Below are 17,149 nucleotides of genomic sequence, written 5' to 3'. Positions count from 1 at the left end.
AAATAGCCGAGATACAATTAACAGTCACGTTTAGCATCTAGAACCAGGAATTCATAATTTGAACGAGAGAAGACAAAGGGCTGATGCCAACACTGAGGGGAACCTGATGTCGGAATCCTCCGGAGAGGATTATAAAGCAGCCTGCATAAAAATGTTTTAACGGTCACTTACCAATTCTCTCCAAACAAAGGAAAAATGAGGAGATAGCAACAAAGAAATAGAAAGAGATCAACCCCAAGATGCCTCACAATCAAATTTCTGAGAACTAAAGACAAAGAAAAAAGCCATAAAAACAACCAGAGAGACACCACACATGTATAAAAACCAAACCAAACAAAAAGACTGCTAACACAAATAACAGATTTCACTGAAAATGTGGGGGGCAGAAGGAAGGGGTGCAAGACTTTTCAAGTGCAGGAAAATTCATGTCAACTATATGCCTTAACTCCATTGACAATACCCTTCTGGAACGAAGGGGAAATAAAGATATTCTCAGACGAAGGAAAAGCTAACAGAAGGCTCTGCTAGCAGATCCCCCCCTTAGAGAATGGCTGGAGGAAGCTCTCCAAATACAAAGAAAATGACAAAAGAGCTGGAACGTTCAGAGAGGAAAGAAACACGACAGAATGGGCAAAAACAGAGTAAACCTAGTAGAGCATCTTTCCCTTCGTGAGTTTAACTATGCTTCCTGGTTGGAGCAAGAGTTATGACCCTACCTGCTGAGGGGCCCAGCGGATGCAGAGGAAACACTGGAGAGAATTCTATATACCCAGACGGAAGCACTCAGGGGACCTCCAAGTTCATGGCAAGTCTTGTTTCTTAAACTTGAGGATCAGTATGCAAGTATTCAAGGCATCTTCATTTTTTTTTTAGAGTGTGCGTACATTGTATAAATGTCTTTTTATAGTCTTGACATTTCCTAAAATATTTTTTAAAGATCCTGAGATAATAAATTCTGATACATCTATGTGGTGGATTCTCACGCAGCCTTTAACATTTTTCCAGACCTTGTCCTAAGCTGACGGAAGCACAAACAGACACAGTCGACTCTTCCTGCCGGTAGCTAGTGCCTAGAATTCATTCTTCAGGGGGAGCTGACACGTGTGTGTTTCTGTGATTCGTTAGTGTGGTGGGATCGGGAGGCATGGCACGCCCTAGAAATGCAGAGGGAGAAGGTTGTTTCTGGTAGGGATGGCTGAGCTCGGGGTGCAGGAGGAGGGGAGGGTCAGGAAGAGCATCCTGCAGCCCAGAGGGAGGATGACCAAGATGGGACTCGTGGAAGTAAGACAGGAAGGTATCCCAGGCAGAGGGAACAGCAAGGGCAGAGGCTCAGGGACTGGAACCACTGCGCTGTATGCAAAGAATAGGGGAAAGCCGTCTTCGGTGGATTGCGATGTCCATACGAAAGGCCATGTTGAGAAATAGAATTGAGAAGGTAGGTGGTTTACTACTTCCTCCCGATTTCCCCTGTTTTCTTCTTCTTTCCACCAAAACCCCTTCTCACTAACCAAATGGTGTCTTGACAGAACCAACGAGGTTCAAAAGACCAGCTTCCAGGCAAATAGCTCCAAATGCCCTTTGAGAATGGAAACAGGGACGAGAAGTCACGTGGAGTCTGGCAGCCGGGCAGCAAGTGCATGTGAATCATACCTGTGGGCCCCCCCCTCCCACTGCTGGCAACTGGACCGCCCTTGCCTCCCTCCCAGCCTCCCCCTGCACGCAGGGGATGCGGCTGCTCCGTGGGGGTCCTGGAGCCCCGAGCCTCCCTCCCAGGGGCTGCTCTCAGCCCTCACAAGCTGCTCGTCTGCGGCAGGAAGAGGCAGGCGGCCAAAGGATTGGGTTTCCCACTTGCCAAGGCAGCCTGGGCCTCAGAGCCACGGGCTGAGCGGCTCACAGGCAGGGAGAGGCAGGAACTCGGCCGCTCAGGGAGGCCCTGACCACCCTCCCTCCGCCCCCAGCCCAAGCCCGCGATTCAGACGCTTGATCTGACCTCATCCATCCTGAGTCACACTGCGCGAGTGCTGACTTGGCCTAACCGATACTGTGAATTTGCAAAGGGAAGCAGGACCAGACGCACTACGGAGGCCATTCCCACGTGCATCAGAGCATGTTGCATTCTTCTAGGAGGGCGGCCCCGGGGGAGGACCTCCCACACGTCTGCTCCCATCTGCGGCTGTCCCCTACTCCCAGATTGAGTGCCCGGTGACCCCGGGCCGCAGCCAGTGGGAATGCCCAAAGCAGTGTCCAGTGTGAACCCACACGGCGGCTCAAAGAGCCAAGGCAAGCTCAGGCTCCATCAGCAGGCTCTCTGCCTTAAGGGTGGCAACAGCATACTCATTTATGCAGCCATTCTTCCCACAAATATTTCTAGAACTATTGTTAAGTGCCAGTTCCCAATCCCAACCAGTACCATAAAAGGGCTGCCAGCTCCGAAGAGAGTAAATGTAGTGCCTGAGGCCTATGTGGTGATCTGCTAATATCCAGCTGGAGAGAAAGTAAGAAACCAATGAGGTAGGAGGCATCAGATTGCACCCAGGGGAGCTTGGGCCCCAACCCCATGTCTCCCCTTTGTCTATCCTGCTGAGGGCAAATCACACCCCTGGGGTGCACAGCCCTAGGCTGCAGGGACGCCAGGGGGCTGTTTGACAGGGCAGGTGTCCACCCTGGACAGTGCCAGGAGCTGCAAGACAGAGGGGACTGTGGCCAGTGGTCAAGAGCCAGGAAATGGCTCTCCCCTGTGTCACCCCACTCTCGTGCAGAACCCTGAGAACGTCTCTGAACTTGACTATCCAAGTTCTTAAGAAAGGATACTTGCCAAGGTAGGAGGAAAGAACAGATTATTTTTAGACATATGTGACCTTGATCTGTGACTTTTAAATACTTAGACATTCAGCATGTCGAGCTCCATCTGAATGAACCCTGGCCCCGTCCTGCCTGTGTTAGAGGCAGGTCCGCTTCCGGCAGAAGGACAGTGATGCTGGGACAGACACAGAAGTGCAGGAAGCAATGAAGAACGGAAAGGGGGACGCCTGGGTGCTCAGTTGGTTAAGCAACTGCCTTCAGCTCAGGTCATGATCCCAGGGTCCCGGGATCGAGTCCCGCATCGGGCTCCCTGCTCGGCAGGGAGTCTGCTTCTCCCTCTGATCCTCCCCCTCTCATGCTCTCTGTCTCCCATTCTCTCTGAGATAAATAAATTAAAAAAAAAAAAAAATCTTAAAAAAAAAAAAAGAAGAACGGAAAGGGTAAACATGGAAATTAACGTAAATGAATACTGACTGGACAGAACAATAATACGCATCTATTCTTGGGATTTACATATAAATAGAAATAAAATGCATGAGAAAATATCAAAAACGTGGGCAGGTACAAATGGAGTTGTGTGTTCTAAGGTCTTAGTATTGTCTGAGAACTGATCCAAGTGCTAATTTATATGAGACTCGAATACATTCAGGATTGTGTTTTATATTTTAATGATTACAAAAATAGTAAAAAAAAAAATGTATAACTAACAAGCCAATTGAAGGGGAAATGGAGTAGTAAAAAATATATTAAACTAAAAGAGGGCAAGAAGAGAGAGAAAACCAAGTGTAAATCAATACCCATTATTATAAGATAAAGATCGTAAGGTGAAAGAAAATGAACTTTACATGCTGCTTACATGAGATACTCCTTAAATACATGAGCCCAGGTTGATGATCAAAAAAAAAGAGGAGAAAAGTAACCAAAAGACAGTAGGTTAAACTTTACTAATAGCAAATAATTTTTTAGCAAAAATTATCACTAGACAAAAGATGGAGATTTGTAGGTTATAAAGGTGATAATACACCAGGACAATATTTTTTTTTTAATTCTAAATGTCTATGCACATAAAATATACCTTCAAAATGTATAAAGAAAAAATTGACAGAACTAAAAGGAAAAACAGATCCCCAGTCATAACCAGAGACTTTAACACACTGCTCTCAGTAACTAATAGAGGAATAGGATCGGTAAAGAGAAAAACATCTGGATAATATGGTTATTGAACTTGATCTAAGAGACATACATAGAACATTGCATCCCACAACAACATATATATTCTATCTCAACATATTTCCATTGTTAAACTTATTCACAATACACTCTCTTCTCTGACTATAGAATAATCAATCTAGGAACCAAGACAGAGACAGAAACTAGAAATTCCCCAACTGCCTGAAAATTAAACAATACATTTCTAAATAAACCAAGGGTCACCCAAGAAATCACAATAGAACACCTATACCATCTAAAATAATGAAAATATGGGATATCAAAATTTATGGATGAAGCCACTAAACTTAGAAGGACATTCATAGCCTTAAATTAGAGAAAAATAAAAAGCTGAAGATCAGTTATCCAAGCTGCCATCTCAAAAAGCTAGAAAAAAAAGAACAAAACATTGGACGTGAAGAAGGGAGAAGAAAGGAATAATAAGGATAAGAGCAGAGGTTAATTAGACAGAACCCCCAGAACAGAGAAATCCAGCAAAATGAAAAATCCCAACAGCATAACCAAGTCTAGTTTGAAGAACAAAGCTGGAGGACTTACCAGATATCAAAAAAATACTATAAAACTATCATAATTAAAACTGCGTGATATTAGCACAAAGGAAAAAAAAGACTAATGGATCATAATGAGAGAACAGAAAGACAGAGATAGACACATGATAGATACATAGTTACATAGATAGATGACAGATATGGTGACTTTTTTATGATAACACCATCCTGTAGGGGAGCCTGGGCAGGCTCATCAAAAAATCGTGCCGGATCAATTAGATATCCATACGGGGGAAAATGTTTAAATATATATTTCACAATGTATACAAAATCGACTTGGTAAGAATTAAAGATCCAAATGTGAAAGATAAAACAACACAGCTTCCAGGAGAAACGTGGGAAAATGTCTTTGTGAGTTTGCGGCAGACAATGACTTCTTTAAAAGGATCCCGTCGTCCCGCCCCCTGGGAGACCCAGACAGCCAGGACCAATCTGGCTTGGTTTTTCAATACTTGATTTGTTTTATGAACTATTAAACTCATAAAACTATAAAATAAAAAAATAAAAATAAAAATAAAAATATTCTAGTTGCAAAACACAAATCCATCTACAGTGAGGTATCATCTCACACCTGTCAGGATGGCTAAAATCAACAACACAGGAAACGAGTGTTGGCGAGGATGTGGAGACAAAGGGACCCTCGTGCACGGTTGGTGGGAATGCAAGCTGGTGCAGCCACTGCGGAAAACAGTGTGGAGGTGCCTCGAACGATTAAAAATAGAACCACCCTACGATCCAGCAATTACACTACTGGGTGTTTACCCCCAAAATATAAAAATACTGATTAAAGGGATACATGTACCCCAACATGTACGCAGCATTATCTACAATAACGAAGATATGGAAAGAGCCCACATGATCATCGATAGATGAATGGATAAAGAAGATGTGGTATATCCATACAATGGAATATTACTCAGCCATAAAAATGAATAAAATCTTGCCATTTGCAACAACATGAATGGAGCTAGAGAGTATTATGCAAAGCGAAATAAGTCAGTCAGAGAAAGACAAATACCATATGATTTCACTCATGTGGAATTTTAGAAACAAATGAGCATAGGGTAGAAAGAGAGACAAACCAAGAAACAGACTCTTAACTCTAGAGAACACACTGCTGGTCACCCGTGGGGAGGAGGGAGCGTGGGGGAAAAGGTGATGGGGATTGAGGAGGGCACCTGTCGTGATGAGCACTGGGTGATATATGGAAGTGTTGAATCACCATATTGTACACCTGAATCTAATATTATGTTGTATGTGAACTATACTGGAATTAAAATATTTAAAAATAATAATTAAAAAAATAAAACTGGGCACCTGGGTGGCTCAGTCGGTTAAGCATCTGCCTTCAGCTCTGGTCATGATCCCAGGGTCCTGGGATCGAGTCCCACAGCCGCCTCCCTGCTCAGCGGGGAGTCTGCTTCTCCCTCTACCCCTCCCCCCTGCTCGTGATCTCTCTCTCACATGCTCTCTCTCTCTCTCAAATAAATAAATAAAATCTTTTTAAAAATGTGTTAAAAAAAATAAAAGTAAAAGGATCTCTTTGTACATCTGGAGCCAGGCTTGCGCTGTGGGATGCCGACACGTCTCCCTCCCTCCACCCCCACCTCCACCCCCTGCCTTTGCCCCCCTCATCCTACCTGCACACCCACGGCTCTGGCTCATCCTAATGCTCCCGCAGAGCGCTACCGAGTCCTTCATCCATGCGTGCGGAGCCTCCGGGAGGGGCGGACAGGAGGGACTTCTGTTGGACCTGAGCTCATCCTTGCATTCTGAGATCACTGAGATTTCACAGTCACCTGGACCCATTCACCTCCAGGGAAGTCCTATCTGAGGAGCATAAATCTTGCTACCGTAGAGTGCTCTGGGGAAGTGAAAGACAACCTAGGAGGCTCCTTCGAGGATGTAATTCTGCTACTCATCCTCTGCATGAGACTCTCCCTAAGAAAGCTAAACAAGTTGAACATAGCTTGGAGGAGGGGACAAGGGACAGGATCCATTATGCTCACACCTGTCCCCTTCTCCAGACCACGAGCTCCCTGAGGGAAGGAACAGTATCCGATATGTTTCTTAAGCCCCAGGGGATAGATAGCAGACGTAGCAGGTGCTTTGCCAGCATTTGGAGAAACAGAAGGAAGGAGAGAAGGGAGATAAGAGGAGGGAGAACAAGGAAGGAGGAGATGAGCACAGTCTGGGTAAAGCTTCAGTTCCACCTGCCTGAGCTTCCTTCCCTCTGGCCCCACATCCTACCTAAAGGGCATTTTAAAATACTCTTTCCATTCAAAAAAAAGACACTGGGTCTGAAGTAGCCAAGGAGTCTGTGCATTTCCTCCTTTTCAGGGTCTAGGCCTGATAAATTGAGTATTTTTGTTTGTTGGGTTAGAGTCTAATTTTCAACATTCTTCCACTTCAATTCATCCCCGGGGGCCTGGAAGTTCCCCCTGAAGAAGCCTCACCAGTGCCTTAACACAGGATGCAGGCTCGGATGCTCACTCCGGACCCTGTGCAAACCCGCTCAGCTCTGGCACATCCCCAGGAACTCATTTCCTCAGGCCCGGTCATGCCAAGCACAACACATCCAAGATGGCATTTTTTTATTTGGCTGTTTATCTAACTTCCTCTTCTTTAATTTTCATATTAGGCATTTCTAGATGAGAGACTGATGTCACGGGGCCTCTTTCCAGATTTTGTTTTGAAATCAGTGTAACCATGGTATTGCTGGAGACTGAGGAGTCCATCTGGGCCAACTGAGTCACGCCTGGGGGCAGGGCAGGGCAGGAGCCGCGGCAGGGACTAGAATGCCCCTGCGAGAAGGGGAGGGTGGGGTGTTATTCAATACTGAGGCACCCCCAGGAAGGACATTGGGACCAGCTGTCACCTTTGACCCTCATGCCCTGGCACTCTTGATAGAAGACCTGCTCAGACATTGAAACCCTCACTTGCTGAGAATCCGATCCTGGGTGGTTCAAGATCACCCGTGCTCCTGAGAAGGAAAAACAAGAGCTCGTGTTGGGTTCCAAGCTGGCCACAGTGGCCCTCCTGTCCTTCCCGGGCCATCCTTGCCCCCAGCGTGACTTAACTGTGCCCATTACCCCTTCCCCACCTCCGAGCCTCCATTCCTACCCCTCCGCCTGCTCACACCACTCCCTGTGATCTGGACTTCTTGACCTGGATATCCTGCGGTCAACAGGCGCCTCCTCCAGGGTGCCTTTTGGCAGATAGAGCTGCATATCCCCCAGTGTTCCCGGGCCTCCCCTTACATGTCTGCACCCACACCCCGAAAAGGGAGAGATGTGCGCTGTCCCCATCTCCACGAGCACCGCAGAAGCTACAACTCTTCATGCTCCGGACACATTGGAGGTGCTCAGGAAATGCTACTGGATTCATTACTTTATCACTCAACAACAGTCAGTGTCCCCCTCCTAAACCGGAAATAGTGATGATAATGCTAAGTAAGGAATTACTATGTGCACTGTACTTATGTAAATACTTACCACTTAATCCTGATAAAAACCCCTGTGAGCTAAACAATATTGTTCACATTCTCCATTTAATCGGTGAGAAAGTGGAGGCATGGGGAAGTAACGTGAATTTCTGGGATGGTACAGCTACCAGATGGAAAAGTTGGACTCAAACCCAAGCAGTCAGACTAATGAGCCCACACCCCCTAAACCCTGTGCCATATGGCACCCTGCCCCCCAAAATACTGATGCAGCCGTGACTACCTTCCTCCCGAGGTTTTGGGGAGACAATAAGAGCTGCGGATACATTATTTAAACCATGAAAGTATGATGCACCTGTGCATCATGGAGACCAAAGAGGTGAAGCCTGTCTGACTCCTGGCCAGTTTCCTCCCCTTCATCTGGCTCTCCCCCATCATCCAGCCTCCTGCCACCAGACAGGTGCCGTCTACAGAGCTCCAGACACACACAGAAGTCCTCAGTGCCTCCTCACCTCCATGTCTTCGCGTATGCGGCTCCTTCCACCTAGGATTCCCCGCCACCCACCCCCACTGAGCCGAACCCCGGGTCCTTCGGGGAACATCTCCTCGGTTCCTGATCATGTGTCCAGCCCGGAGTGTTTCCCACCTCAACACAGAGCGTCCGCTTTCCCGGGGTTGCTCAAGTCAAAACCAGAAGTGAAGCCTGCTGCCACCCATCTCCTCACAAGACAAATCCGGACAACAAATGCCCTGGGTTTGCCTTGAAAATAAATCTACTCTGACCATTCTCAGTGCGACTACCGCCGTCTTAGAGCCCCATCACCTCCGGCCAGGGTTATTGCCAAAGCCCTAGCTGGTCCCCCACGTTGCACTCTCCCCTCAGTAGCCAGAGTGCTCCCCTGCTGGGCTGGGCCACTCCACTGCTCGCTCAGTCTCCCATCCTTCTTAGAACAAAATTCCAAGCGTGCCCTGGCTACCACCCAGCTTCACCTTCTGCCGCCCTCCCCTGCCCAAAATCCTCCAGGCACACTCTTCCCTTTGCCACTGCAAATCACTCATTTCTTCATGTCTTTGCACATACTGTTCCTGCTGCCTGGAATGCTCTTCCCCATCTGAAGCGTTCAGAGGACTCACTGGTCCACCTCCTTCAGGTCGCTGCTCAAATGTCCCTTCTCAGAGAAGCCTTCACAATCACCTTCCCAAAAAGGACAGTGAACTCTCCCCTCATCACTCTCTATCCTCTTTTGCCGCCTAAGATTTTTTCAGAGCCCTTCACTGTTTAATGTCATATCACATATGAGGTGTTCATAGTTGTCCCCCCACCAGAATAAGAGTTGTGAGAGGACAGGGACTGGGTCTGTACGGCCCACAGGCCGGTACTCTGCAAACACTCACTGAATGTACTGATATCCAACGCCAGAGACGCGCTCCCTCTTTGTGAGCCTCCGACAGCCCTTCGGAGTGTATTCTCTACTCCACTTCAGACAAGATCCTTGAGGGCAGGGATCCTTCCTGAGCATAACAGGTGCTCAGGAAACACTTGCGCAATTAAATAGAAGCAAGTGAATGATTCATTCTGGGTGTCTGTTGGAATCTCCAAATGGTTTTTGAATCTCATTTATCTGAGCTCTAACCTGGACAACATGATCTCGTCATCAATAAATTTGACTCTCAGCTGGTGGGTTGTATACTAGTCACATCATTCACGGCAAACCAGGAGCCTGGCCAGGCTCCCCCAAACCCACTGGGATGCTGGTCCCTCCTTCTGTCCCACTGGGTGAGTTCAGGTCATACCAACAGAAGTCACATCGTGGGTGATGTAGTAACCCGGGCTGGGTGAGGCCCTTGCGGAAGCTGCTTGTGTCTGGAGATCACCGGGGCTATCCCCTCTCTGGGGCCTGACCTGCTAACCTGCTGTATAATGTTCCATGATAGTGTTTATTGTATACATGTTAAACAGTGGTTTTCCCCTGCAAGGAAGCAAGTTGTGCAAAGGTCCTGGATCCCCTCCACTGGGACTGGAATGCCTTCCCCACTTGCTGTTGACAATCGTGTGACTGTGCCGATAAGGGGTGGAACAAACCCTTCCCGGCTGGCCTGTCGTGGGGTAAGCTGCACGACCTCCAAGGTTCTGGGCTGCTTGGACCCTTGAGAAACCCCACCTTGGATGGAGGGCTGAAGGCTCAGTACTCAATTGAGAATAATTCAAGAGTAAAATACTTGAGTCAGCCTCTGTCCCCTGGTGCCTTGCAATCTCCATCTCGTTGTGATAACACAACTTGAAATATGGTCTAATGGAAGAGAGGGCATTCTGAATTTTGGCAGGTCTCCAACCACTACCTAGCTTCCCTCCCTCCCTCACCATGGTTCCTCTTATCAGCTCCAGCACTCACACCCATGTGGGAACTGGCAGGGGCCTCCTGTCCTGTCCGGTGGCAGGAGGCTGGATGACGGGAGAGAGCCAGATGAAGGGGAGGAAACTGGCCAGGAGTCAGACGGTCATAATGTGATATGACATTAAACAGTGAAGGGCTCTGAAAAAATCTTAGGCAGCAAAAGAGGATAGAGAGTGATGAGGGGAGAGTTCACTGTCCTTTTTGGGAAGGTGATCGTGAAGGCTTCTCTGAAGAAGGGACATTTGAGCAGCGACCTGAAGGAGGGGGACCAGTGAGTCCTCTGAATGCTTCAGATGGGGAAGAGCATTCCAGGCAGCAAGATCAAACACACTGATCCTCCATCCCTGCCCTGAGTGACATAAGGTCTGCTACTAGCCCAGGCCCCGTAAGTCAGTGACCTGAGCTGCGAGGGTATGCCGGAGAGTACCTGCCTGAGATGAGAACCTGCCAGTATACTGACCATCACCCTTCGCATTTTCCAGCAGGGATCCAGGCTCAGTTTACCTCCCACCACCACAGCATCTCACTGAGTCAAGTGAGAAGGTTAACTGAGCCTGATTCACTACCATGCTCATTATTGTCATTCCCGTGATCCCTGCCTCAACTTCTTCCTTGCTTTTGCTCAGAATTAGAACTCTGTGCCTTCCTGATCTCAGAGTAAAAGGGTTCAAAGACTTTCATTCAGAGCACCCGAAACCAACCACAGAGTCTTCCAACGCCGCAAGTCCTGGGCATACCTTCATGAAGAATAGCCTCCTACAGCTCTTGCCTCGATCACTTGCAGTTGCTTGGAGGTGAGCCGCCTCAGAGGCCAACGCTAGATCAGGAATGCTGCTGGGCCCAGCCTCCGACGTATCCGCCAACTGCACAGACGAGTGGAAAATCCCCTCCTTGCCCTGGCCCAGGGAAACCTCAAAGGGATCGGGGTATTTCTCATCGGGGCTTGAGCTGTCATCACTGGTCTTTGCATTACAGAGCATCAGGGACCGGGAGATGGACCGGAGTTTTGTAGATTTTCTGCTCTTTCCAGAACGGCTGTGCGGGTCCATCCTCAGAGAGGAAGTAAGGCTGCCCTTCTTCTTCTCCTGATCTGTGGCCCTTGAGTGGCGGGTGGTGACCGGACTGGGCTTGGCCACCACCTCGTGGGTCCCTGGAGGAAAGAGGAAGCAGAAAGAAGCAGTGTGACTTGCTACTGACAAGTGGAGCAGGACAAGAGGCCTGGAACAGAGCGACGGGGAGCCGGTGCCCATGAGGCAGGGCAGCCGGGGAGATCCTCCTTTGGTGGCACTAGCCCGCCCATGTGGCCTGCCACATGGGGCTCGGGGAACCCCAGTGTTTACCACCCCCTCCACTCCCAGAAGCCAGAGCTTCTCTTATCCAAACCCTCACTCTGCAGACAGGGAAACTGAGGCACGGAGAAGGGAAACGCAGACCCAAAGCCACGAAGCACCGTGGAGTCACAGGATGTCTTTAGAGATGACAGAGGTCCGAGCTTTGTGACATCTGTGCTTCCAGCAAGTTTGCAGGGGCTCCAGTCTAGGGAGCAGGTTCGGGGGGGAAAGGGGGACGAGGATGTGCTGCCTGTCCCCTTTCACCAGCCCCAGTGAGTCCTGTAGCATCTCCAGAGAAACCCCAGAATCCAGGAGCCCAGTCTGAGAACCGCTGCTGCCTCATCCTCCTTTCCAGATGCAGAGCCTGTGACCCGGTTTGGGAGTGTCACCCGGTGCCGACCTGTCAGGGCGATTGAGTGTACGAGACGGTAGGTCACAGCCTGGCCAGGGCCTCCTGCTCCATCAGCCGTCCCCGCCCATCCCCATCTCACAGCCTGACTGAGGGAGGACCAGCTTCACACACCGGTCAACCCCACCTCTCTGAGCCCAGCCCGCCTGGCTCGGCGTCACCACGAGGCCCCTCCCTTGGCTTCAGTTCCCAGGAGGCAGGTGGCAAAGGGGTCCGTCCAGAGCTCCTGACTCCGGCCCAAGCCACAACGCAGAGCCATTGCCAGAACAGGAAACCGTGGGGCTGCCGTGTGCACAGCCAGGGTCGAATAAGGAAAAGCAGAGACCTTCCAACATTTCATTAACTAGAAGCCCTTTCAGAGCTCCCGAAAGGAGCATTTCTTCTTAAAAGAAGACTGTTTTTCAACACCTACATCACACACATTGATTGTTTTCTGTATTAGCCCTTTAATTTTATCAGTTTATTCACCATCTATAGCCACCAACAGCAATGAATGAAAAAGAATGAATGAAAAAATACTGGAAAGCTCGCTCTATGTCAGGCATTGCTCTGGATGCATTAGCACAAATTAACTGGATGTCGGTCCATTTCATCAAGCCACCCTCTTCCCAGTATCTCAAACTCTGTACTCTATGTCCTTCCATCTGAAGTAAGGGAGAACCCTCCGCCTTTGCTGAGCCCCATGCCTGGCTGCAGGGTGCCGAGCCCTGCAGAGGACACCCCCACCCCCGAGTGCAGGGGACACCCCCACCCCCGAGCAGACTGCTGCCATGGGACACCCGTGGCCACCCCCCGGGTCCCCCCGGCTCTGGCCAACAGTTACACGGTGTTTCCATAGTTAGCCTGATCGTACATTCTCAACAACGACAATCTCAAAACTTTCCCTTCTCAGGAACTAGATTCCCCTCCCTTGCCATCATAGACCCAATGTCTCCTCCTGCTTCATGCAAATGCAGAAGCTGTCAGAGAGCAATCCTCCCGGCTTTCTACCATCGAATCTGCACATGCATTTGCCATCCACACACACTCTCCACACCCTTGGTAGTGGTACGCCCGCCCTCCCATTGAGGCTGGGCCCTCCCCCCATCCCCATCTGTTCTCTGGCTCCCACTCCTCCAGAGTGTTGATGCACAGCAACGACAAAATAATAATTGCTAATATGTATCCAGAGCCTGTGGTATACCAGGCACTGCTCTGATTGCTTTTACTGTTTCATCCTCACAAAAATCTACTGTAGGCTCCATCAGTATCCTCAGTTTACAAAAAGGATCACCGAAGCACAGAGAGGTTACGTCACTTTCTCGAGATCTCACAGCTAGGGCTCGGTGACAGCAGGAATTAAACCAGGCAGCGTGACTCTGGAGCCTACTCTCTTCCACAGCTTCACGCTGACACTGATTATCATCCCTGTCACGGGCAGGTCACCTACTCTCTCCTCCGCACCGGGTCTCCAGCAACAGGGTGGAAACATACTCAGATCGCTTCTGTTTTTTAAAAACCATGTGTCGAGGGGCACCAGGGTGGCTCAGTCAGTTCTTGATTTTGGCTCAGGTCGCGATCTCAAGGTCCAGAGATCGATCCCCGCATTGGGCTCTGCGCTGGGCGTGGAGCCTGCTTGAGATTCTCTCTCCCCCTCTGCCCCTCCCCCCGATGATCTGCTCACGGGCAAACGCTCTCTCCCTCCAAAAAAAAAAAAAAAAAAAACCACACACACAACTATGTGTCAACTCCACATCCTCCTTTTGTTATCCGCCTCTCTCTTATCCTCTTCATCTCTTCCCTTTTTCCCTTTGTCTTTTATTACAGTGAGAATTCTTCCCACGAGGTCTATCATCTTAACACAGTTTTAAGTACGCACACAGCACTGTTATCCTCAGCACCATGTTGACAACGAAACGTTATTCCTGCTTATCTTCTTGAACAAGTACTTCACACCCTGCACTTTCTCTCCTCATGCTCACCTCCCCTTCCAGCCACAGCCCACAGTCTGTTTCTTTCCCCTGAAACCACTGAAACTCTCATTTTATCAATTCTGCATTTTATGTGCCCCTAAGTCATGAACCGGGCCCAGCGGGCACAGTCTGCTTGCCAAGAAACTGCTTCGTTTTGAGAGGATTTGTTAAAACCAGACATGCAATGCTCAGATCTATTGGCTGAAGAATACATAGAATTCAAGCTTTTTAGTGTTTTATTTTTCCCTTCTCATTACTCACCTTTACTCCAGATGCCCCCTTTCAAATCCAAATGGTAATGCTCATCATCCCCAAAACAGGAGTTCTTTTGATTCTGTCAGTTCAACTTCCCAGAACCAGTAACTCTCAATGCAAAGGTCACTATGAGTATTTATATATTTATATCCAAATTTCTTTGCGTTTTGTTAACTTCATCAGGACTCTCCACAGCTCACCTGGGCCGCATGGAGAAGGGTGTGTGTGTGTGTGTTGCTCATAGCCAGCCCTGGTCCATCAGGCATTTGAAAAATTGAAAGATAATCAAAGTTTTGTGTTAAGATCATTCTGGCCTTGCACTGGTGCTAAATGGGGAGGGTATAAACATGGAGTTGCTGAGGGCCACTGTGTGGGGACAGCTGCTGAGAGTAAAGCCAACACAGATAGTATAGGACTCGCAGAGGTTGGGGGACAGGTAGGGAGCAAGTAGAGAGAAAGCAAGGAGGACAGAGAGAAAGAGTGAGAAGGACGAATTTAAATGATGTAATATGAGCACCTAGATCCAGCCATACCTGATGCCACACTATCTATTCACATATGCAAGCTGATAGATTTCTCTTTTTGCCTAAAAAAAAAAAAGTCCTCATAGAATAGATGTTCTTCTCTCCAATGCTACTGGCACACATAACGGTAACATCCAGGGACCAAGAGGCTTTTTGAAACTGTCTTTTATCCCACCCCAAGCCTAGGAGAGGAGCCAGTCACCTGCAGTCAACGCCTAAACTCTCCCCTCCAGTGCAGGCCTCTGTGTTCTTTTCCACCAAGCTCTGTCGCCGTCTGCCTGGATTCTTAGAAAGGAAGCCCAATCCCCCTTCCTGTTCACATACTCTCCCAGCCCACCATAGCCGTCCCAGCAAAGACGAGCTCCCTCACTGGGCATTTTCCAGGACACAAACATCTGGGGACTTTGGGACCAGGTGCAAGGCTGTGTGCTTCACTCAGCAATGGAAAAGTTGGCTGCGGGTGGGTCAAATTCCTCAGTGGACACTGTGCCAATCCCGGTGGACCATTTGCAGGAGTGCCTGATGAGTACCGTCAGTTTTTAAAAATAAGCTTTTCCGGAGAGAACCGTGACTTTCTGCAGCCTTGGCTCTCACGCGGGGGTGGCAGGGGCCATGGGATGGGAGGCTGGTGATGTGCTGGGGGCAGGGGGCTAACCCCTTTGGTGCAGAGCAAAGACAGTTTTCAAAATGAGCCTTGTTTTTAAGGAAAATGTAACAAAGGAAGGGAATAATTACAAAAGGGCTGTAGAGGAGCGGCCAGAATTGGACTTCGGTGGGAGACTATTTTTCCTCTAGGCCTGGCATAGAGGGAGAGTCGGAGAGAGAAGGGAGAGAGAATAATTGGAAACACAGTGTCTTGGTCACATGCTTCTGCTTAGCTTTGGTAATTGTGCTCAGGACATTGGAACCAGCTATGGCTCCTAATGGGCCCAAACGTCAGCAGAGCTTGGGGGCAAGCTCTGCCTTTCCCAGGGGTACAGGACCTCTCCAAAGGTCTTCTAGGCCTGGCCAGGGTGCTTTCCGGGATTTTGCCCCAGGCTCCACGAGTGTTGGCCAGGCTCTTGTCGGGTTTTCTCTGCCCCTAGCGAGTCCTCCGCAGGACGACCTTAAGGGTCTCTTCCAGAGGCTTCCCGGGGATGCGCAGAGAAGCTTCCAGCATGGTTACACCAATAGCACCAGCTACTTTCACTTCCGGCAGAAAAACCCAAAGGATTTGCTTTAGTCCGGGAAATGGCTCTCCCACTCCCTGGAGGCCTTTGGCTCCCAACCACTAGCTCGCCCACCACCCCTTCCACGGAGTGCTGGGGCTGGAGGGGTGTCCCCTCACACACACGAGGCCACTGCACCCCAGAGAGGGATGAGGACTGACGCCCCATCACGGTCCTCCGCGGACCTCTAGACCCACCTTGGCTGTGCTGTCATCCATATAGAAAATGCAAAGGCCAAGAGGATAAAGCCAAAGGGCAAAGAAGTGGCTAGTTCCTCCTTTAAAGGAGTTTAAACAACTTTTGGACTGTGCCGGGGAGCAGGGTCAGTAAGCTCGCCCGCCCGCCCTCCCTCCCTCCTTCCCTCACTCCCTCACTCCCTCCCTTCCTTCCTTCCTTCCCATTTGTTTCATTCAGCTCTTGTTGAAAAAGCATGACGGGTCCGTCGCAATGCTGGGCAAAGCTAACTCACTGGAGGAAAGGACACGGTTATTTCCATCTGGATAAAATACACTTAATTCACTGGAGAACGTTGAGAGGGTAAATAACCATATGGAGAACTAGCTGATAAAATGTGTTTCGAATTTCTGAATTCCCCGACAGTGTCTTATATCAAAGGCAATTTTTCAAGTTGGGTCACTTCAGCCCAGGGGGTGTTTTCTGTCTTGAACTGAGGAGGGACTCGGAGGTAGGATGAAGGGAAGATGTTTATGGTCCTTCTCTTTTGGGGCCTGTGGCTGGGACTGGCTGGGGCACAGGACCGGACAAAGACGCAGCAGATCTGGGCTGTTTCCCAGCTGGTATGTGAGCGGTTGAGTTGAAACTGGTTCCATACCCTCGTTCTTCCCCTCCTCTGGTACCTCCTGGAGGGGAGAGGCGATGTCTCCCTAATTTTGTGTCCCCAGAGCTGGGCTGGGGCTTGGCCGAGGAGGGGCATCATGTTCAGGAATGAATGAATGGGTGGGTGAGCATCTCAAAGGCCCCTTTCAACTAAGCTTTCCCACTCCAGGCTAAGGCAAAATGTGTGATGGTTAATTTTATGTGTCAGCCCAAGT

At 49.2% G+C, this 17,149-nt stretch overlaps 1 protein-coding gene across 4 annotated transcripts in view; it reads right to left on the bottom strand.

Moving 5' to 3' along the window:
- The window catches only part of IL16 (interleukin 16), a 100,613-nt gene that overhangs the window by 59,270 nt on the left and 24,194 nt on the right, over positions 1 to 17,149 (bottom strand). For all 4 annotated transcript variants that reach the window (XM_045899292.3, XM_064569790.1, XM_045899293.3 and 1 more), the window contains exon 2: positions 11,156 to 11,568. In XM_045899292.3, the coding sequence (XP_045755248.2) occupies positions 11,156 to 11,568 (413 nt within the window). The remainder of the gene's footprint in view (positions 1 to 11,155; positions 11,569 to 17,149) is intronic.

The sequence above is a fragment of the Mirounga angustirostris genome, unplaced genomic scaffold (genome assembly GCF_029215605.1).
Source record: "Mirounga angustirostris isolate CCGP_5_RB_7025 unplaced genomic scaffold, mMirAng1.0.hap1 SCAF_9, whole genome shotgun sequence".
NCBI classification, from domain to species: domain Eukaryota; kingdom Metazoa; phylum Chordata; class Mammalia; order Carnivora; family Phocidae; genus Mirounga; species Mirounga angustirostris.
The sequence above is the reverse complement of the archived record's forward strand: the minus strand, read 5'-3'. Positions and strand labels throughout refer to the sequence as shown.